At 39.8% G+C, this 24,084-nt stretch overlaps 1 protein-coding gene across 1 annotated transcript in view; it reads right to left on the bottom strand.

The window, feature by feature from the left end:
• The window catches only part of pcdh15b (protocadherin-related 15b), a 1,519,471-nt gene that overhangs the window by 331,108 nt on the left and 1,164,279 nt on the right, over window positions 1-24,084 (bottom strand). Inside the window, exons 23-24 of the mRNA XM_072557866.1 lie at window positions 15,621-15,700; window positions 2,264-2,357 (exon numbers count right to left, since the gene is read on the bottom strand). Coding sequence (XP_072413967.1) covers window positions 2,264-2,357; window positions 15,621-15,700 — 174 coding nt within the window. The remainder of the gene's footprint in view (window positions 1-2,263; window positions 2,358-15,620; window positions 15,701-24,084) is intronic.

Consider the following 24,084-nt stretch of genomic DNA (forward strand, 5'->3'; position numbering starts at 1 on the left):
CCAGGTCATTATGGATTATTTAGAAAATGTTGTCAAATGACGAAGTCACATCTTACCAAACTAGCATGTTGATAGCAAAGCCAAAACTGCTGGAAAATCTCAGCAGATTTGGCAGCATCTGTGGAGTGAAATCATAGTTGAAAAATGTGTGGCTGGAAAAGCGCAGCAGGTCAGGCAGCATCCAAGGAGCAGGAGAATTGTCGTTTTGGGCATAAGCCCTTTTTCAGGAATCGCTTATGCCCGAAACTTCGACTCTCCTGCTCCTTGGATGCTGCCTGACCTGCTGCGCTTTTCCAGCAACACATTTTTCAGCTCTGATCTCTAGCATCTGCAGTCCTCACTTTCTCCTTCGAAATTATAGTGAATGTTTTGGGGCCAGTGAGCCTTCTTCAGATTCATGTGCCTAATACATAACTTCAAACCCCATGCATATCTCCAATGTATCAAATGTAGAAGATACATTTGTGATATTTGGATTTGTCACTAAATGTAAGATTGTTGTTAAACACATTAATTGGCTTTATCTTGTACTAAGATTCACCCTTGAAATGAAGCAGTCAGTCCTTGACATCTTAGTTGAGTAATCAGCCAAGATGTTCTCTACTATTATAGAACAAAGAACTGTGGATACTGGTGATTTGAAACAAACCAAAACAAAATTGCTGGAGAACCTCAGGAAGTCTGATAGGACGACTGAAGAAGAAATAGAGTAAACACTAATTCTCTTTTTGTTTCACAGGTGCTGCTTGATCTGTTGTATTTTTCTAGCAGTTTCTGTTCTTGTTTGCTTGTTTGTTCTCAACTATTGTTTACATTCACTGGTCAATATACTGATTGGGATTCTTATAATTCCATGCATAAAATTAACCTTATCAGCAATTTTATAACAAGGATCTGAGTCATTTGTTCAATATGCTAGCTTGATTCTGAAATAGGAGGCGTCAAAGCCATCCCATAGCATAATGGCTATCCCAACCAGGTAATTTATCACCATGTAACATGTAAATTCATGAACAGGCCAAGCCTACTAAGGTCACCACTGTCAGACTTGAAAAAATTCCTAGTCTGCATCAGATTACACCAGCAGGAGTTTCCAAAATCTAAAACGGTTTTGATATTTGATGTGATTGAGGTTGGACAGCATTTGCTAAACAATCACGAGTATGCTTAGAGTTATGCTGACAGCCAATTTAACATTTCCGGTCAGGCTTGCCTTCTGGCATGTTTGCAGTGTGACTTGATTGTGTACACTGGAAGCTGCATATATTAATACACAGGGTCCTATTCTTTGCAAATAGAAAGAACATGTACACACATTGTTCTTATCCAACTTAACAAAATATCTGTCAGTCCATTCTCAGGATACATCCTCAGGGTCATCTCCCCTCTAATCAAATTTCACCTGCCAACCAGTAGACAAACAGGAAGCTAGAAGAACACAGCAAGCCAGGCAGCATCAGGAGGTGGAGAAGTTGATGTTTTAGGTGTAACCCTTCTTCAAGACTGGGGGTAGGTGTACAGGGAGCTGCAGATGAAGGTGGGGGGAGCAGGGGAAGGAATCGGGGAATGGGGAAGGAGATTATTTGAAATTGGAGAACTCAGTGTTGAGTCCTCCAGGCTATAGACTGCCCAGCACACTTGTTTTATAGAGTAAAAAATGTTGTTAGTCTCGTATTATTGCAAATGTCCTGATGAAAGCAAGACAAAATGCTTTGATGAAATGTATAGTTTTATTTAGCATTATTCAACTGACAAGTTGAACAGAACCTGCAGAAGAGGGATTCAACACCATACAAAATGCTAGTGATATATTTTTTAGGTGAGGCAGTGTAAGGAATGTAAATTGAGTGAGATTATATTTTATTCCTCTTGTACCACTGGACAAAAGCATAGTTTAGACCAAAAGACCAAAGCTCACTTGCCAGACCTGTACTCATATACAGCAGGATCCAAAAATCTGGTAGAGTTGAATTTGACCATTTGTCCTATCTAAGGTAGAAATCAGTACTTAGTGTGGCACAAAGTCATAGCAGATTGAAGAGAATAGAACAAAACAGACAAAAAAAGCTTCCCAATCATGAATTGAGTTCTATACATTTGGAGAATCAAAAATATTCAAATTAAGTTAGTAATGACAATTAATCAATATATAAAACTTCCTAACATTAATGTCAAATTATCAATTCCAGTGTAAAGGAATAGGACAAAACAACTGCAAACAGTAGAAAAAAAAACTACAAATCAAAGAATTTACTTGACTTACCGAATCAGGCTTGCCATCAGATGCTGTCACAATAAGAATGTATCGATCCGTACTTTCTCTGTCTAAAGATTTTTCTAAGACTAGTAGTCCGCTGCTAAAAAAGAATGGAATTATAAAAAAAAAGTTGAAAGAACTCTGCTGCAGACCCTTTTTAAAAAAAAATATTGCTCCAGAACAGTGGAAAACACACTCATTTTATATGGTACTAGAAATATCGAAAGGTCTGACAGTGGATACATTGCCTGGACCAGGTGGGCTACACCTCAGAGTTCTGAAAGAGATAGCTGAAGAGATTGTGGAGGCTTTAGTGATCTTTCAGGTATCACTGGAGTCAGGAGGGTCCCAGAGGACTGGAAAATCGTTAATGTAACTCCCCTCCCCTCACCATTTAAGAAGGGAGTAAGGAAAAGGCAGGAAATTATAGGCCGATTAGCCTGCCTTCAGTTGTTGGTACAATTTTGGAGTCTGTTGTGATGGATGAAATCTCTGAATACTTGGAAATGTATGGTAAAATAGGGCAAAGTCAGCATGGTTTCATCAAGGGTAGGTCATGCCTGACAAATCTGTTAGATTTATTTTAGGAGGTAATGGACAGGTTAGACCATGGACAGTTAATAGATGTTATCTATCTGGACTTCCAGAAGGCCTTTGATAAGGTGCTGTAAGCTATTGAGTAAGATAAGGCCCATTGTATTAGAGGCCAGGTTCTAGTGTGGATAGAAGATTGGCTGTCTGGCTGAAGGCAGACAATGGGGTTAAAAGGGTTCTTCTCAGGATGGAAGCTGGTCACTAGTGGTGTTCTGCAAAGGTTAGTGTTGGGACAACTTTTTACTTTGTACATTAATGATCTGGATGAAGAAACTGAGGGCATTCTGGCGAAGTTTGCAGATAATACAAAGATAGGTGGAGGGACAGGTAGTATTGATGAGGCGGGGAGGCTGCAGAAATACTTAGGCAGGTTAGGAGAGTGGACAAAAAGGGGGAAGATGGAGTACAACGTGGGCAAGTGTGAGGTCATGCACTTTGGTAGCAAGAATAGAAGCGTGGACTATTTTCTAAATGGGGACAAAATTCAGAAATCTGAAGTTCAAAGGGACTTGAGAGTATAAGTCCAGGTTTCTCTGCATGTTGAATTGGTAGTTAGGAAGGCAAATACAATGTTATCATTATTATGAAGATGAAAGCACCCCCCCCCTCCTATTTTAAACTAGTAACACAGAAAAGATTTACCCCATGCGGTTATCTGTGAAAATTCGAGAGGCCAAGAACTATCCCAAAGTTCATTATTTAAAGTAAAAATTAATAATGTTATTTCTTAAAATATAACAGAGAATAATTACCAAATAACTATTTACAACTCCTTCCTCTAACCTATCTTTTACTTTCCCTTCTCCAATACTAGTTTGATAAAACCCCTAATTAAGATTTACTGAAATGTTCAAATTTTAAAACCAGCCAGCTGTCGAATCTTCTCTTTGTAGATTTGCTTCTCCAGGTTGGTGTTAATGTTTTTACCCTGCGCAAAGTCCTTCTCTAGACAGGTACCTCTCAGACAGTTCTGACTAGTAGCCCACACCTTTGGTCTTTTGGCAGTTCTCCCTCCACTGTTCAATTTTTCCTAGGCTTATATCCCCAAAGCATCAGATTGTATCATTGGCTTTTAATATTGTCAACATATTAAATTCAAACTTGATTGGTGTTTGGTATTTTTTGGGGTATTATTTAAACTGATTGGCCGAATTCAAATTTGTTTTTTTTTTGTCTCCAGGCACTGCTGGACCAAAATGTTACACTGTATTTTATTCAGAACACTTGGTGCTGTCAGGTTGTTCTGTTAGCTTTTAACTTTCTTAAAGGTACAGTATACCCATATCTTTATAACAGCATTCAGCTCAAGAGGACTGGAATATAAAAGCAGTGAGATACTTCTGAGATTTTATAAGGCTCTGGTCAGATTACATTTAGAATGTTTTGTTCAATTTTGGGCACCAGACCTCAGGAAGGACATATTAGCCCTGGAATAGGTCCAGACGAGGATCACAAGAATGATCCCAGGAATGAAAGGCTTAACATATGAGGAACGTTTGAGGACTCTGGGACTATACTCGATGGAGTTTCGAAGGATGAAGAGGGATCTGATTGAAACTTACAGAATACTGAATGGCCTGGGCAGAGTGGATGTTTGGAAGATGTTTCCGATGGCAGGAGAGATGAGGATACAAGGACGCAGCCTTAGAGTAAAGACCCTTTGGAATGGAGATAAGGTGAAATTTATTTAGCCAGAGGGTAGTGAATCTGTGGAATTTATGGCCACAGAAGACTGTGGAGGCCAGGCCATTGAGTATATTTAAAACAGGGATAGATAAATTCTAGATTACCAAAGGGTTCAAAGGTTACAGGGAGAAAGCGGGAAAATGGGATTGAAAAACTGATCAGCCATGCGGAGCAGTCTCAATGGACTAAATAGCTTAATTTCTGCTCCTCTATCTTATGGTCTTATATTGTGACACCATATGTGAGGGCAATGGACTAAACAGACTGACAGTGAGCATCCTTTGTAAGCAAATCAAGATTCCAATGTGACATGGTGCCAGGCAAGTGACATCTCAAAACTGCTTGGAAAGAAATTGGAGGTGGAGGAGATGATTCTGTAGTTGCATCTATGGAGGAAACAACAGAAAGTTGGAAAGTGTAGCTGGGATAGATATAAGAATTGGAAATTAAATTTAAGATTTAAGGGCGGCACACTGGCTCAGTGGTTAGCACTGCTGCCTCACAGCACCAGGATCCCAAGTACGATTCCAGCCTTGGGCGACTGTCTGAGTGGAGTTTGCACACTCTCCCTGTGTCTGTTTGGGTTTGCTCCGGTTTCCTCTCACAATCCAAAGATGTGCAGGTCAGGTGAATTGTCCATGCTAAATTGCCCATAGTGTTAGGTGCATTAGTCAGAGGGAAACGGGTCTGGGTGGGTTGCTCTTCAGAGGGTCGGTATTGACTTGTTGGGCCAAAGGGCCTGTTTCCACACTGCTGAAAATTATAATCTCTGAATCATTATCTGAGTCACATGTAAACTAGAAAAATTAAGGAAAACAGATTAGAAAAATGAAATTGTGGATGAAGGAGTCAGGTCACATGTTGAGGCTGTGTTACAAATAAGTATTCTTCATCCTTGCAAACATTGCATAAGAAACTATTGAAGGATTTGGAGGATTAAATTACAAATGGAGATCACATGGTGGCCATGACATACATATGCCTGGTGTGGGAGTAATGTATGTACTCCCTTATTGTAGTTGTAAGTGAAAACATGAGATGATCATGTAGCAAAGGCAGTCGGGTTTTCACGGGAATTTTAAATTCTATATACATTAGGATAGGACTATGTGTGGAGTGAGGACTGCAGATGTTGGAGATCAGAGTCGAGAGTGTGGTGCTGGAAAAGCACAGCAGGTCAGGCAGCATCTGAGTAGCAGGAGAATCAACGTATCGGGCATAAGCCCTCCATCAGGAATTAGTTGGATGTCAGAATGGCCATGAACTACTGCATGTATTCCTGACAGCTTTCTTCAATAACATATCAAAGATCCAGTCAAGGGACAGGATGGATAATGGGACATATTTAATAAGACTCCAGTGGTGTGTGAATATTTTATTTAACAGTGATCATAATCAGATTAATGGAATATTTGGAAGGGAGAAACCCATATCACTTTCTAAGATTTAGGTAAGACTAATTCCAGACTTCAAACTGAGGCTGAGACTCATAGGCTCATAGAGTTATATGGCATGGAAATAGATCCTTCAGTTCAGCTCGTCCATGCCAACCAGACATCCCAACCTGACCTAGTCCCATTTGCCAGCATTTGGTCCATATCTGTCTAAAGCTTTCTGATTCATATAACCATCCAGATGCCTTTTAAATGTTGCAATTGTACCAGCCTCCAACACTTTCTCTGGCAGCTCATTCCATTCACGCACCACACTTTGTGTGAAAAAAATTACGCTTCAGGTCCTTTTTAAATCTTTCCCTTCTCAACTTAAATCTATGTCCTCTAGATTTGGACTCCCCCATCTGGGGAAAAACGATCTTGGTTATCCACCCTATCCTTGTCCATCTGCAAGGTCACCCCTCAGCCTCTGACTCTTCAGGGGGACAAATAAAACACCCCAGACTAATCAGCTACTCCCTACAGTTCAAACCTCCCAGTATTGGCAACATCATTGTAAATCCTTTATGTTTAATAACATCTTTCTTATAGAAGTGCAATCAGAATTGTATGCAGTATTCCACAGTGAACACAGCAAAATGACAAAAGATGAGTGCAAAGTGTTTGAAGAATAATTTAATGTAATACAGGATCAGTTTATACCCACAGGGTCAGGAATTCTACTTCCCAAACAATCATAGTTCATTAATTAAGTAAGAGGCATAAAACTCAAAGGAAAATATGACATTTAGCACTGATCGAGTAACTGGGAGAGTTAAGACCAATAAAAGGAGACAAAATAGATGGGAAGAGCTAGACAAAGGAGTATGAAAAGCAATTTGCAATTTTAGCAAAAACAACACAAGGCATTTTTGCAATTAGACTTGGAAAACAAAGATGATCAGAAAGAATGAGGCCCTCTTGGAAATTGCTAACAGTGGTATTGTCAATGAAAACAAAGGATTAGCAGACATGTTTAACTATAAATTTGCAGCAGTATTTATGGTAAAGACAGAGAATAACTTAGCAGCCTGCCAATTGAACAGATGTGAGAACACACCAAAATTACCTTAGAAAAAACAGTAAAGAAAAAAGCATGGCAATAAAGAGATATAAATGCCCAACAATAGATATCTTCCAAGATTTGAAAGGAAATAGATGATAACATTGCAAATTGTAATCTCCCGACTATCTTTTGTTTGGTAATCGTTTCTTAGGATGGGAAAATAGTGTATGTCACTTCATTATTTAGGAAAAGTGAGAATGGGAAGCACAGAATTATAGACCAGTTATCATATGCTTGTTTTTAAATATTCATGTAGGGCATGGGAGTGATGCTGGAATGGTTACCATTTACTGTATTGCCCGAATTATCTTTGAGGCAGTGGGAACAAAATTCTTCCTGAACTGCTGCAGTTCATGATGTGTATGTACAGCATTATCAGTAAGGGTATTTTAAGGGTATTTCAGGATGTCAACACAGCGATTGTGAAGGAATGGTAATGTAGTTCTTAGTCAACATGGAGTACGATGTTAGGGATTTACATGAGCTTTCCATTGTTAGGGGCAGAATTAATGAAAACCTTAAACATTTTTCAGCTGCTTTGAGAGAGTCAGCAGATGTGGCAGGTCATACTTGATGTACCTGACTGATATTTGAAGGGATGATTGAAATACTGGAAAAGGGGAATGCCAGTAGATATCAATTAACCATTGGATAGAGTCCAGCGTCAAAGACTACAGGCTAAAGTCAAAGTGATGGAATTAAATGTAAATTATTTACCTAGCTAGGATGTTGGTTGAGGACATAAGACAGAAAATTTGATTGCAATGCTGTAGAAATGAATGGCAAGGTTGGTGTCTAAAGATGTGCTATACTGTCAACGACAGTTACACATTCCTTTTAGGAACAAAAAACAAGGTTAATCAACTGTAGTTAACCAAATAGGTTAAACATTGCATTGGATTAAAGTGTTTTATAAAGATGCCAGAATAAATGATAAACATGAGGATTAGAAGCATGTTGGACTCCAGAAAACGATGATCAATTTACTTAGAAAGAAAGGGAAAAGGGAGCATGGATGCAAGCTAGCAAGAAATATAAAAGCAAAGCTTCTTTAGGTGTGTGGGCAGAAGAAGGTTAGCTATGACAAATATGGGCCCATTGCAAGTAGAGGCAGGGGAATTGTTAGCAGAAAAGTGGGGGAAAATAGCAGAGAAATAAACAATTACTTTGTGTTTGTCTTTACAGAAGGAAGTACAGAAGGAAGTACAGAAGTGTGTGTTTCCAATGGACCTGTGACCTTGTCCATGCATCATGAAAAGTTAGCATGCAATATGTTGGCCTTCATAGCCAGTGGAGTGGAGTACAGATTGAGCCTTAATGAGACTACACTTGGAGCACTGTGTACATAATAATCCTTATTATTTTATTACTCAGAACTGATAGAGTGAGTGGAGCAGCGTCTACAAATTAGGCATAAATCTTTCAGGATTAAGGTTAAGAAACACCTCTATATGCAAAGGGTGTTAGGGGCATGAGACCATTTGCAGTGAGAGTTCTTGTTATATGATTTATTATTTGACTGATGTTGGTCTCCTTGTCTAAGGAAGGATATACTCACCATAGAGGAAGTGCAACAGAGGTTCAATGAATTAATCCCTGGGATGATGAGATTGTCTTGTAAAAGGAGATTGAGGAAACTGAGAAAGCATTTCCTAGAGTTTCATGGAATGATCTTAGTTACATGGATAAAATTCTTATGCAGTGTGAATGGGTGGATATTGACAAGATGTATCCCCAGATGGAGAGTGTAAACCAAGTCTCAGATGAAGAGGTAGATAATTTGAGATTGAAATGAGGAGGCATTTTCCACTAAAAGGGTGGTAACTCTTTGAAATTTTAAAACCCAGAGAGCTGCGAATACTCAATCATTGATCATGCTCGCAATAGGAATTAATGGACTTCTGGCGTCCAATAGCATCAAGGATAGCATGGGGAAAGTGACATTGAGGTTAATGATCTAATTGAAAAGTAGAGGAGGATTTACAAATTGAATTGACTACTCTTGGTCCTATCTTCCTAATGCTGGCCTGTATATCTAGAAGAGTGGAATTTAAGCATGTAGAAAATATGCCACAGTTGTATAAACTCTGGTTATGTCACACTTATGAAATTGTGTCTGTACACAAGATTAAATTATATGGAAACATACAGACTATTTTTCAAAATTTCTTCTAAGCTGCTTGATCTGTTATATAAGATATTGGGATCTCAAAAGGTTAATGCTGAAGGATAAATTAAGCACTGTCCAATCTGATGAGGTCCGATGGCCTTTGGTGGGAGAACAGTAATGAGTCTTGAAGGGGACACACCTACCATCTCGGTGTCCCTCACAGACATTGTATCAATGCCTACCATATCAATATCTTGGACCTGATTGCTACTTTATAATTATTTACAATATTTAAGACCAAAAACCTTTTCTCATTAGACTACATAATGCATCTCCTCACATAACAAACCCCATCAGTCTGTGGAGATTTCAAACTAAAAAGGAACAAATCTACCTCATGGTGACACAAGAATCTGGATGACATTGTCTTCCAACAGTTCACAACTTACCATGCACAAGAAGTCCTCTTGGGGTATAGGAGAATGGTTAGTAAGTTTGTAGATGACACTAAAATTGGTGGTGTAATGGACAGTTAAGAAGATTATCTCAGAGTACGACAGAACCTTGATCAGATGGGTCAATAGGCCGAGGAGTGGCAGAAAAGTTTAATTTAGGTAGATGTGAGGTGTTGTATTTTGGTAAGGCAAATCAAACAGGATTTAAACACTAAATGGTAGGGCCCTGGGGAGTGTTAACGAATAAAGAGACTTAGGGGTGCAGGTGCATAGTTCCTTGGAAGTGGAGTAGCAGATAGTGAAGAAGGTGGTGAAGAAGGCATTTGGCATGCTTGCCTTCATTGGTCAGAACATTAAGTATAGGAGTTGGAGTGTCATGCTGCAGCTGTTATGATGTACAAAGCATTACATAAAAGGAAGTGAGAGGCCATTATTTCTTTTAGAATAAAAAATCATGGCCTGAGGTTTATACAATTTTCCAAATCAAAAGCAAAACTTTGATTTCCTTATGTACAGATAAAACTACAAGTTGACGATCTTAATAGGTTTGACAACTACATCATTCCAAATTCAATTTGCTTAAGTTTGATTCTGAGATTCAATCTCAATTGGATTCCTAATTTTACATCAACGAAGAAGGGGACTGCTTGGTAGTTTTCTTTTAAACAGAAGAGGCATGGAAGGATGTTATGAAACTTGAAAAGGTTCAGAAAGGATTTACAAGGATGTTGTCAGGTTTGGAGGATTTGAGTTATAGGGAGAAGCTGTATCAGCTAGGGCTGTTTTCCCTGGAATATTGGAGGCTGAGTGAGAGGTGACCTTTTCGATGTTTATAAAAGCATGAGGGGTATGGACAGGATAAATAGACAAGATATTTTCCCTGGAGTGGAGGAGTCCAGAACTAGAAGGTTAGAGTCACAGAGTCATTGACATGTACAGCATGGAAACAGTCCAACTTATTCATGCTGACCAGATATCCCAATCCAATCTAATCCCACCTGCCAGCATCTGGCCCATATCCCTCCAAACCCTTTCTATTCATATACCCATCCAGATGCCTTTTAAATGTTGCAATTTTATCAGTCTCCACCACTTCTTCTGGCAGCCCATTCCACATACGCACCACCATCTGCATGAAAAGGTTGCCCCTTAGGTCTCTTTTATATCTTTCGCCCCTCACCCTAAACCTATGCCCTCTAGTTCTGGACTCCCCCACACCAGGGAAGAGACTTTGTCTATTTAGCCTATCCATGCCCCTCATAATTTTGTAAACCTCTGTAAGGTCACCATTCAGCCTCTGACACTCCAGGGAAAACAGCCCCACGCCTATTCAACCTCTCCCTATAGCTCAAATCCTCCAACCCTGGCAACGCCCTTGTACTTCTTTTCTGAACCCTTTCAAGTTTCACAACATCCTTCCGATAGGAAGGAAACCAGACTTGCATGCAATATTCCAAAAGTGGCTTAACCAATGTACTGCACAGCCACAACATGACCTCCCAACTCCTGTACTCAATACTCTAACCAATAAAGGAGAGGCATATCAAATGCCTTCTTCACTATCCTATCTACCTGCGACTCCACTTTCAAGGAGCTATAAACCTGCTCTTGTTCAGCAACACTCCCCAGGACCTTACCAAAAAGTGTATAAGTCCTGCTGAGATTTGCTGTCCCAAAATGCAGCACCTCATATTTATCCAAATTAAATTCCATCTGCCACTTCTCAGGCAATTGGCTCATCTGATCAAGATCCTATTGCAATCTGAGGTAACCTTCTTGGCTGTCCACTACACCTCCAATATGGTGTCATCTGCAAACTTTCAAGCTATACCTCTGATGCTCACATCCAAATCATTTCTATAAATAGGTTTAGGGTGAGAGGGGAAAACATTTAAAGGGGACCTGAGGGGCAACATTTTCATGCGTGTATGGAATGAGCTGCCAGAGGAACTGGTGGAGGCTGGGACAATTGAAGCATTTAAAAGGCATCTTTATCCAAGGGATGGGTATACAAATAGGAAGGGTTTAGAGAAATATGGGCCAAATGCTGGCAAATGGGACTAGATTAGATTAGAATCCCTATAGTGTGGAAACAGACCCTTCAGCCCAAGTACACACCAACCCTCCAAAGAATAATCCACCCAGACCCATTTCCCTACCCTATGTTTACCCCTGACTAATGCACCTAACACTATGGGCAATTTAGCATGGCCAGTATACCTGACCAGCACATCATTGGATTGTGGGAGGTAACCAGAGCACCCGATGGAAACCCACACACACAGGGGGAGAATGTACAAATTCCACACAGACAGTCGCCCTGGTGGGAATTGAAACTGGGTCCCTGGTGCTATGAAGTAGTAGTGCTAACCACTGAGCCATCATTCACCCTACATTAGATTAGGATATCTGGTCGGCTTGGACAAGTTGGACCAAAGGGTCTGTTTCTATGCTGTACATCTCTATGACTCGACATGAATCCAAAACTATGACCCTGAAGTGAATTCCAAGGGAAAAGAAATCTACCACTATCTTTCATGGTATTATCCCAGCTTTTGCTGTTGAAATTGCAAAGAGGCTGAGCCACCCATGGTATAACGTGGAAATGATGCAGCAATCTCAGGAGATGAAAAGTTGTGCAAGTAATTGTCCAGATGTTTACTGTAAGAATTGCATTACTGTCTGGTTCACCATTGTTATGCATTGAATGATATGAAGTTTATGTATTTAAAGGATATGAATTAACATGCATTAAGTCAAATTATTTTAAATCAAATAATGTTTTTAAAAGTTGTGATAAGTGTTAATTACTACCAATAAACATCTGTGATATCAAGTATTAACTTTATAAAGAAGTGAGTCATCTTATTCACTCTAAAAATGTCTCCTTTTTATTATTTCCATTCAACTTTTTTTACTTCAATCTTTTGTTCCTTCTCTTTGTTTTTCCTTCTGTACCTATGACACCTATGATCAATAGAGAGACAATCTAACCACCATCCCCTTGACCTTCAGTGGTGTCACAATCAATGAATTTCCCACTGTCAATATCCTGGGGGTTATCATTGACCAGAAACTCAACTGGACTCACCGCATAAACACAATGGCTACAAGAACAGGTCAGAGGCTAGGAATACTGTGGTGAGTAACACATCTCCTGGCTTTCAAAGTTGTCCACCATCAACAAGGCACAAATCAGGAATGTGATGGAATACTCCCTGTTTGCCTGGATGAATACAGCTCCAACCACACTCAAGAAGCTTGACACCATCCAAGACAAAGCAGTCCGCTCGATTGGCACTACACACACAAGCATCCACTTCCTCCAACACCAATACTCAGTAGCAGCAGTATGTCCTGTCTACAAGATGCACTGCAGAAATTCACCAAAGATCCTCAGACAACACTTTTCAAACCTGTGACCACTTCAATCCAGAAGGACAAGGGCAACAGATATGTAGGAACACCACCACCTTCAAGCTCCTCTCCAAGCCACCCACCATCCTGACTTCGAAAAATATCACCATTCCTTCACTGTTGCTGGGTCAAAATCCTGGAATTTCCTCCCTAATGATATTTTAGGTCAGCCCGCAGGTGGATTGCAGCGATTCAAGAAGGCAGCTCATCATCACCTTCTCAAGGGCGATTAGGGACAGGCAATAAATGCTGACCAGCTAGTGACACCCAGATCCCATACATTAGCATTAAACAAAAACTCTTTTTGACATTGAATTCACCAAAATGCATTTACACTTCCCTTAATTCTTTGACATTATGTCGTTTATTGTACAATCCTTCGATGCTATTGGTTAAGACAACACTTGGCTGATTACCCTGTTAACTCAGGATCATGCTGCCGATATTTCCTTTCTGCCACATCATTTGGTCATTTCAACTATTTTTAAGAAAAGAAATATAAACTCTAATTCTACAAGGGCACATCAAGGGCAGACACACTATTAAAGTAAAATCTGGCCTATTGTTTCCCCTTCCTACTTTTCAATGATAATTCACTTAACAAATTAAATGAGAGTGATAATCATTAATATTGTGATATTTTGTTTAGTTTATTGTATCTACTCTTCAGTCTAAGAAAGACGATGGACACAGAATGAACTCCATTTTAGATGGTATGGCTTCATAGGGTGCATCCTTGTTGATAGGTGAACAGCTCAATCCTTGCAAGGCAGGTTCTGCCACAGATGCTGTACATGTTGCTGCAAAATAGCAATATGGATCATTTTCAGCATTACAGTTTGTTGCCAAGCTGCTGTTCTGTCATTTTACTTTGCTGTCACCCTTTTGTACTGCAATCCATGTTTAGGACCTTCACGTCAAGCTTGCAAGCACTCTTATAGTGGAGCATTGGGCATCCTACCAGCTGCCTGCCTCTGGCTACCTCACCACAAAGAAAGTCATCGGCTAGGCAATTGACTTTCAATCTGTGGATATGCCTGTGGAAACAAAACTACCTTTGTCCGATGGTTACCCTATGAGGGGAGGTTGAGCCGCCTGGAACTGAACTTGCTACAATTTAGAAGAATAAGAGGGAATCTTACAAAAACACATAAAATTATGAAAGGGATAGAAAAGATATAGGCACACATGTTGTTTCCACAGATAGTGAGACCAGGACTAGGAGACATGGCCTCAAGATTAGATTTAGGACAGAGATGAGGAAGAACTGCTTTTCCCAGAGAGTAGTGAATCGATGGAATTCTCTGCACAAGAAAGCAATTGAGGCAGCTTCATTAAATATATTCAAGACACAGTTGGATGGGCTTTTGCATGTTAGGGGAAATAAAAGTTATGGGGATAATGCAGGTAGGAGGACCTGAGACGATGGATAGATCAGCCATGATTTTAATGAATAGCAGAACATGCTCGAATGGCTAAATGGTCTACTCCTGCTTCTATTACTATGAAACTGTGAAATTATGAAACTTGGGAACTGTGTCTTTGAAAGGTAATTAGTCATCAAATGTACAAAACAGATTGCTCAGCAATCTTCCACCCATGGAGGTGCCATAGCGTAATTTCTTCCTGGATTAACTTGTTAGACTTTTGATTGGTGAAAACATGGTGTATGTTGTTGATGCTTCACCTGGCATCAAAGTACCTTTGAAGTCTCAAAGAATTGACTGTAAAACAGCTGTCTGCTTTACTAAGTAATAAAAGAAGAGTCAAAGAGATGATCAAAAAGAAATGAAAGCAAACCCAACACAGAGACATATAATGTGAGCTGTGGGCTTATGGTGGGAGTGACATGGCATCTGATCCTTTCCTGGAAGGTTGGACAAATGGAAGTGTTTTTACCCAAGATGGGTGACAAGGGAATCAACTAATTTAGCATGGTGTCTGACCAACACAATCAGTGGGAATTCCAAAACGAGGGAATAGATGAAGAAGAAAGGGGCTGACTTTGATTCAGCAATATGGCACCATGGACCCTGTAAATGGCCACAATTGCATAACATTTATGGAATTCATCAACATATTACATATTGCTCAACACTGCTCTTAAAGTTATCATCTGAATATCTGAATCTGTAAAAATGAACACTTTAGCAGGGCTATATACATTCAGAATCATACATTTGAAAAAATAACACTGTTGTCTCCCAAAGGCTTCGTATATCAAATTCTTGTTACTTAATAGAAAGAAACATATTGCCAATGCCTGCATATCCCAGATTTCCTGTTGTGCTTGCTCATAAAAATTATTCAATGAGTTATACAAACATAGGAAAAAGGAGGAGTAATTGTAGGGCACTCAATCCATTGAGCCTGCTCCATCATTCAATGAGATCATGGCTGATCTGATGTTAACCTCAACTCTAAATTCCCGCATACCCCCAATAATCTTAATTCCCCTTTGTCACCAAAAATCTTTCTACCTCTGCTTCAAACATATTTTAAAACGCTGGACCAACTGCTTTTTGAAGAAAGAATGGCATTCAAAGATTGTTAAATCTCTGAGAGAGAAAACATACTTCAAATATTATCTGTCCCCTCTTACTTTTGAGTAATTTTGAAAACGTGCTGTGGATCTCCATTTTGAATGTGATAGGTGATTGGATCCTTCTCACGATCTGTTGCCTAAAAATATAGAAAAGGATGCTTAGTTATAATACACAGTTAAAGAAAGTCAAACATAACGATTAGTTTGGGATTTCTAACATATTTAAAATAGATTCTCCCCTGCTTATATCTTACAGACTTATGCTAACAGCTATGATAGTTAAACCGATTTTTCAATTGTGGAATATTGCACATCATTGTCACGTGTTTTTTTTGGGGGGTGGGCAACAATTACTAGCTTCCTAAGTGTTATTGATCATGTAATTGAACACTGGCAGAGAAATGAGCCACCAGTCATCACAAAAAGCATTGTAAACAGTTACTTATTAGAACTACAAAGAAAAAAAAAATTGTACAAAGGCTCTAAGAAGAATCTCTCAAACCACAGATTTAAACTTACGTAATAAAGAAATTGCACATGTAAGAATTAAGCATTTATTTATTTATGTACCTTGAATAATATAATTTGAGACCTTCACTGCTACAGTTAAACAATCTTCTGATAATTTCACCAAATACATAATTAGGGCTATTAAATGAAAACTTCAACATTAATCCATAATCAAGTGCTTCTGGCAAGGATCACCATTTACATTGACGCTAAGGAAATCAATGACTAGCAGTTTCCAATTTTTAATTAAAAGATTCAAAGAAAATTCAGGACTGCAGGCTTGTGATTTTCTAACCACAATCGTTGTTTGGAATACTAGGTGAGATAGTTTTGGGATGAAAGCTTGCTCGGGCTTATGAGTCTCCTGTATTCCTGATGAAGGGCTTTTGCCTGAAACGTCGATTTTACTGCTCCTCGGATGCTGCCTGAACTGCTGTGCTTTTCCAGCACCACTAATCCAGAATCTGGTTTCCAGCATCTGCAGTCATTGTCTTTACCTTACAGTGGTAGTGCTCTTGCATCTAGGCTGTTTTCAAGTCCCATTTGCTCGGGAGGTGTGTTATAACACCTCTGAACAGGTTGGTTAACCTGTTTCAACTGCTGGGAGCTCTAGTGGTGCTTTGGGCCAGAAGGCATGGATTCAAGTCCCATCTGACTCAGATGTGTATCATCGCATGTCTGAGCAGGTGGATAAAAATACCTACTAAGAGCTCTGATACCAAATCAAATTAGTGCAAAAACGTACATTGAGGGTGGCTGACTGTCAAATCTCCCTAAAGTAACTAATACAACTGCCGGGGTCACTTCTGGTGCATTGGTCCCCTCCTCTGGCTCAGATGGATTCAAGTTCAAGTTCTACCTGCTGTTCTACAGAACTGTTTCAAATATTAAAAAAAAGGGGTGGCACCCATCAACAACAAAAGCTGCAATGTGGCAATCAGTGCAAAGCATAGTTCACCAAATAGCCTTAAAGACTTTGGTAATCCATTTTCAGGTGATTATGCAGAGAACAATTCCTTAACCCAGTCAGAAAGCAAGACAAGTAGACAATATGCTTTGCTAGACATGCCTGGGTTCAGAAGCCATATTAGTTACAATTTCAGTAGCAAATAGTAGGAAAATATGATGGAAAACTTAGCATGTTGTCCACCCAGGAGAATTTACTATTTCCCTCTATTACTATTGAGCCTCCTACAATCAATAATTATCTGTAACATGTGCAATGAATGAACAAAACACAACAATTTTGTTCCCCCAACACTAAGAGCCTTTGTATTACAACAGAATTTGAGGTAGAGTCATAAAGATATATAGCATGGAAACAGACCCTTCAGTACAACTCATCCATGCTGACCAGATATCTGAAATTAATTTGGTCTCACTTATCAGCATTTGGCCTATCCAAACTCTTACTATTTGTATACCCATCCAGATGCCTTTTAAATGTTGTGATTGTACCAGCCTCCACCACTTCCTCTGGCAGCTCATTCCATACATGCACCACCCACTGTGTGAAAAAAATTCCCCACAGGTCCCTTTTAAAGTTTTCCCCTCTCACCCTAAACCTATGCCCACTAGTTCTGGACTCCCCCCAACCCAGGAAAGAAAACCATGTTTTTTCTCACTATCCGTGTCCCTCGTGATTTTATAAACCTCTATAAAGGTATTTTTACTACATGGCAAGACCCCTGCCCATCACTAGTTGAATGTCAATGGGATAGGAGGATGCTTAAAGGCCTCCAGATGACAAGGCAATCTTTGACTATTCCCATATGAATAATCCCATGAAAGTTGCGAATTATTGTCATCAGCAATCACTCCAAACGAGTTTTAATGTCCACCGGGGAAATTCTGGGTCATTGGTCATGGGTTCTGTGGGTCTTTGCATAGCTGATGAGCCCAATCCTGGATCGAAATCTCTGACCACACAATTTGGCAGGTATTTTTAGGAGATGGCAAACATTCCAGGTTCCAGGATTGAGTTAGATTTTGGTTTTCGGACTGCAAATAGGTGAGTCTACTAGATGCAGTTTTCCAGTCAGGTCGGTGACAAATCAGACTATTTTGAGGATATCTTTTCTTGGTCCTTCCCAACGTGGGGTGAGCAGAGTGAATTATGAAGAGGATTGCTCAGTTGTGAAGAAAACAGCTGAAACACTCTCCTGTTCCTATGCCAAACAAGAGACGTAACTTCATTGTCTTCATGCTAGTTCACCCACTTCTACCCTGTTTATCTGATTTGAAGAAATACACTCGCAGAAACACAAGTGCATCAAATTCCAATTCTCTTTTTATTGCACTGAAGCATTGATAACTGAGCAGTTTTAAATTTGTTCTCCTGTATCTAGATCTAAAGTCACAAATGGTTCTACTTTGTGACTCTACAATCTATATAGCCTTCAGTTATATTCTCACTTCAAGCAAAAAACTGGACATTACATCCTTTGAATTAGAAAGTTCACACTCTCTCCTTTTTTTTTGTACATTTACATTTCGGAACATCTCACTTTGAGTCATTCGAGTAAGGGGGAAAGAAGGAGAGAACAAAAAATGTAGTTGCAGCAGAGGAGAGTAGGGTTAGACGAATATATAATGTTTCCTGCAGCTGACAGCACAAACTCTCAAAGTCATACTGGTTTCCTGTTTTCAGGATATCTCATGCGATTGGAGTGGTATGATTCAATTCACATGGCCAACAGTGTTACAGATAGGACTGAGAAAGGTTTTCTGAAGGCGTATGCGGAGATCAGAGCTAAATTAAAAAGCAGAACAACAAAGATAATAATTTTTGTAATACTACTTGAGGCCACAAGCAAATTAGCATAGGATAAGATCAGATCATTAAGTCTGTCTATCAAAGACTTTTGAGGGGAAATGGGTTTCAATCCACAGGCTACTGGGAAAAGGGGAGGTGTACTGTGCAAATGTCTTTACCTGATCAGTGCTGAGAAGTGAAATTGATGAACAGCAATTTCTGACAAGCCAAATGAATTATCTTAGTAAAGACTGTGGACCGGAGCCCTTGACCTGCCTCTCTGGATATTCTTGACACATACAGCACCAATTAGTTTTGCCTGCTTGCATCTGTGTTGTGTTGTACAAATAGATATTAACAGGAAAGGTATAATGAGATTGGAGAGACATGGCTGCAGGGGGACGAGGGCTGGGAACTGAACACCCAGAAGTACTTGGAAAGTAGTTTTTATTTGGAAAACCATAGTTTGACTGGGGATAGTCAGCATGGCTTTGTGAGGGGCAGGTCATGCCTCACAAACCTTACTGAATTCTTTGAGGATGTGACAAAATGCATTGATGAAGGGAGAGCAGTTGATGTGGTGTACATGGATTTTAGCAAGGCGTTTGAAAAGGTACGCCATGGTAGGCTCATTCAGAAAGTAAGGAGGCATGGGATAGAGAGAAATCTGGCTGTCTGGATACAGAATTGGCTGGCCCATGGGAGACAGAGAGTGGTAGTAGATGGAAAGTATTCAGCCTGGAGCTCGGTGACCAGTGGTGTTCCACAGGGATATGTTTTGGGACCTCATGCTCGTTGTGATTTTTGTAAATGAGTTGGATGAGTAAGTGGAAGGGTGGGCTAGTAAGTTTGCCGATTACACTAAGATTGGTGGAACTATGGATAGTATGGAGGGCTGTTATAGGTTGCAGTGAGACATTGACAGGATGTAGAATTGGGCTGATATGTAGCAGATGAGTTCAACCTGGAAAAACACGAACTAACTCATTTTGGAAGGTTGAATTTGAATGCAGATTACAGGGTTAAAGGCACGATTCTTGTCAGTATGAAGGAACAAAGGGATCTTAGGATCCATGTCCATAGATCCCACAAAGTTGCCACCCAAGTTGACAGGATTGTTAAGAAGATGTTAGGCATGTTGGCTTTCATGAGCAGGGGGATTGAGTTTAAGAGCCCCGAGGTTAACCTGCAGCTGTATAGAGCCCTGGTTAGCCTACATTTGGGATATTGTGTTCAATTTGGTTGCTTCATTATAAGAAGGATGTAGAAGCTTTAGAGAGGGTGTAGAGGAGATATACCAGGATGGTGCCTGGAGGGCATGTCTTATGAAGAAAGGTTGAGGGAACTAGGGCTTTTCTCATTGGACTGAAGAAGGTTGAGAGGTGATTTATCAGAGGTAAACAAGATGATGAGAGGCATAGACAGAGACCTTTTCCAGGGCAGAAATGGCTGTCACAAGGGGACAGAAATGGCTGTCACAAGGGGGCATAATTTTAAGGTGATTGGAGGAAGGTTTCGGAGGGATGTCAGAGGTAGGTTCTTTACACAGAGAGCAGTGGGTGCATGGAATGCACTGCTAGCAGTGGTAGTAGAGTCAGATACATTAGTGACATTTAAGCAACTTTTGGACAGGCACATGGAAGGTAGTACAATGAAGGGTGCGTAGGTTGGTTTAATCTTAGAGTCTGAAAAACATTAGCACAACATCGAGGGCCAAAGGGCCTGTACAATGCTGTACTGTTGTATGTTCTATGTTCTATTTAACTTTTGGGAAGGACAGACAAAGAGCAAAAGGAAGTAGGATGGTATTGCTTGTTTAAAGAGGATATTAATACAATAGTGAGGATGGATATTAGTTTAAGTGAAGTAGAATCTGTAAGGGTAGATCTTAGAAACACCAAGGGACAGAAAATGATACTAGGATTGTATACAGACCCCAAACTTTAGTGGGATCACTTGGGAAGACATTAGACAGGAAATTAGAGGCAAAAGAAATAAAGGGACAACTACATATATAAAACTGTGCAAATTAAATCAGTAACAATAATGTACAGGAAGAACTTCTAGAATATTTACAAGAATAAACATATTTACATCAAAATTTACATATATTTATGGATCAATATGTTGAGAAATAAAGGATGGGCCATCCTAAACTGGATATTGTATAATGAGAAGGAAATAAATGACAATCTAGCTTTTTAAGATAGAGAGCGATGTAGTTGATTCTGTCGTTTAAATCATGAATTGAAGTAAAGCACAGTGATATGAGGTCCCAGCTGGCTATGATGAATTTGGGAATTTTACTTAACAGGATGTCAGTAGATAGATAATGGCAAACATTTAAGGAATGCATGGAGAAACTGGAAGAGTTGTTCATTCCTGTTTGGCATAAAAAACAAAATGGGAAAGGTGGCCTGACTGTGGCCAAGATGGGAACTTCAGGATAATATTCGATCGAAGATGGATTAGAGATTATCCAAAACAAAAGGCAGCAGACCTGAGGATTAGAAATAGGATTAGAAATTTCAGCAAAAGAGGACAAAGGAATTGATTAAGAGGGTGAAAAGAGATTACAGCAGTAAGATGGGGAGCATTCAAACTGATAGTAAACGTTTCTAAAAGGTGTGTGAAGAGAAAAAGTTTCATTAAGTTACATGTAGGCAATGTAACAATTAGAAAAGATTATCGTACAATAGTGAAATTAGATAGGCAGATGACTAAAGCCAACATGCCTGGGAGCCAATACAAGGTGGTACAAAATTATGGTAATGTGGAACATAGCAAAGGGTCTATGACAGCAGAAAAATAACTAATGCACCTGTTTGTATGTTACGGGACAAAATTAACAAATATGTGTCTTCCTGCCTATCACAAATAATGATTCAGTTTTTCTCATTGCAGCAGAATACTCATTTAAAACTTCCAAAATCAATATTAGTACCTCAACACAAAGGTATTACACCATCAGAAAGGACACCCAAAGATCCTGTTTCAAGTGCCAGAAGCATGTAATAATCTAATTCATCCAGTCTTCAGATTGTCCCTGCAGAGGTCCTGACACAGAGGATTTCCTGGGAATAGCTGAGGAAATTTAAATTTTTGATAGGCAATTCCCTGCTGATTCAGATCCTGAATGAACATATGTATCTGATGCTGAACTAGAGTATCTATGAGACTTAAATTATAGTTACTCAGGAAAGTATGAGATCATTTAAATCCTTGTCTAACATCTGGGTAACTACATAACTGACTATCCAATCACCAGACAAACACACCCCATAATCTTACCAACCCAACTATACCTCGATTGACCCCTCTACCCAAAAGACAAACCACCTTATCCACTGCCCATCTGCTTGATGACACACTGTACCCACCTGGCCAACTTACCAACTGCCCTTCTTTACTCACTTGCCAGCTCAGTGACCTACTCATCCATTCAATAACTCACAAGGATGCAACCTTTTAACTTAACCAAACATGGCAACCACTGCCAAACCTCCTTGAATGCTGCTGCAATCTAAAGGATTTTCTGAGGAGATGCTGCACTATCCATTTCTGCTGCAACTCAGATTGGAAGAAATTAGTAGTAGCATTGGTTCAGGCAAAGCTTCAGAATGCAATGTGTATTCCATTGCCAGTGACCAGAAGATTCAGGCCACAGCCTCCTCTTTGGCCCTTCCTACTTGCAACAAAGATTGAGCAATGTTTCCAGAAACAACTGCCGAAAAAGAAGTTAAGATGTAGCCCAGACTTCAGGTGGATGTGAATTTGTCCTTGGTAGAAGACAGGATACATTTGGAATAGGTGTGGGAGTAAGGAAAATCCAATGCTATTCTGACTGAAATTTAATCAGGACAGACATCCTATCTGGTTCTGATACAGTTGTCAAAATAGTGCACCTGAAGCGCAACAGACATTGTGAAGTGTAGGGTTCCTACGTTCATGTGCACAAGAACAAAAGATAACCAATGTAACACTTCATGTCCAATATTTAGTTTGCTCATTTATCACAGAAAAATACAATACAGAAAGAAATCATTCAGTGCACTGTGACTGTTCCACCTCTTTGGCAGAGGTAACCAATTAGTCCCACTCCCCTTTCTCCACATTGCCCTATTACTATTTACCCAATTGTCTTTTGGAAACTATTACTGACATTACTCCCATGACCCTTCCGCTACATGGCTACTTGGGTATTCAGGATAACATCTCGTATCTTTGTCAAGTTGCCATTCAGAGAAAGAAATAGCTTTTCCTGCTTTCCCGTCGCTAAGAAACTGTATTCAGATGACTGCATTTGAAAACATCATCTGTCACATTTGTGGACAGCAAATTAGCTGAAGTCAGACATATTCCCAGAAGGGCAGTAGAGAGGTCGTGCTGAATAGAAGTTCAGTACTGCGGAAGTTCGACCACCAGTCTTCATTGCTCATTGTGTCTTTAGGTCTTATTGCAACAGCTGGCATATGTCAGCGATAAGCTCCCATTGTAGTCTTTCAGACATGTTGACCTTCGAGTGGTATACTATTGCGATTATGATGGGGCCATTTTCTGTCTCCCTTTCTGCAATAGCCTCTGGAGCACTAGATGCTGAACGCTTCTGTCAGCTGTAGTTTATCAAGGAGATTGACACGGGCTGCTCTCCAGATATCCATATTCATTCTTAACTGTTTAACTATTTCATAGCTGGTCAACAAGAATAAAATGGTTTGTATATGAGAATCAAAGCACGGGGACAATATAATTTAATGATTTGATTCATACACAACAAAGGTACAAACTTCACATGCTCACAAACTCCCACTACAATGCATTATTTCATTCTGAACAGTGTGACTGGAAGTTATCTTTTCTTAGCTCAAAAGATGAGGATAATTTTGGACCAAAATTCAATTGCCTTGAACCTTGTCAGAGAATTTCCAGTTTTTTTTTGTGGTACTTAAATTTTAATTAGCGATCAAGCTCACCTCTGAGCTTGCAATTTATTACATTTGTCAATGCATTCATGCCCCTGCTCACTTCTACTGCAATTTCATCCTTAATTCCACACAGTGTCTTAGTGGTTAGTACTGCTGCCTCACAGCACCAGAGATGCAGGTTTGATTCCACCCTCAGACTACCGTCTGTGTGGGGTTTGCACATTCTCCCTATGTAGAGACTCACAGGGCCATTGTCATAGGGGATTCTACTGTATGGGGAGTAGATAGGCGATTCTATGGCTGGAAACAAGACTCCTGGATGGTATGTTGC

Source organism: Chiloscyllium punctatum, chromosome 38 (assembly GCF_047496795.1).
Source record: "Chiloscyllium punctatum isolate Juve2018m chromosome 38, sChiPun1.3, whole genome shotgun sequence".
NCBI classification, from domain to species: domain Eukaryota; kingdom Metazoa; phylum Chordata; class Chondrichthyes; order Orectolobiformes; family Hemiscylliidae; genus Chiloscyllium; species Chiloscyllium punctatum.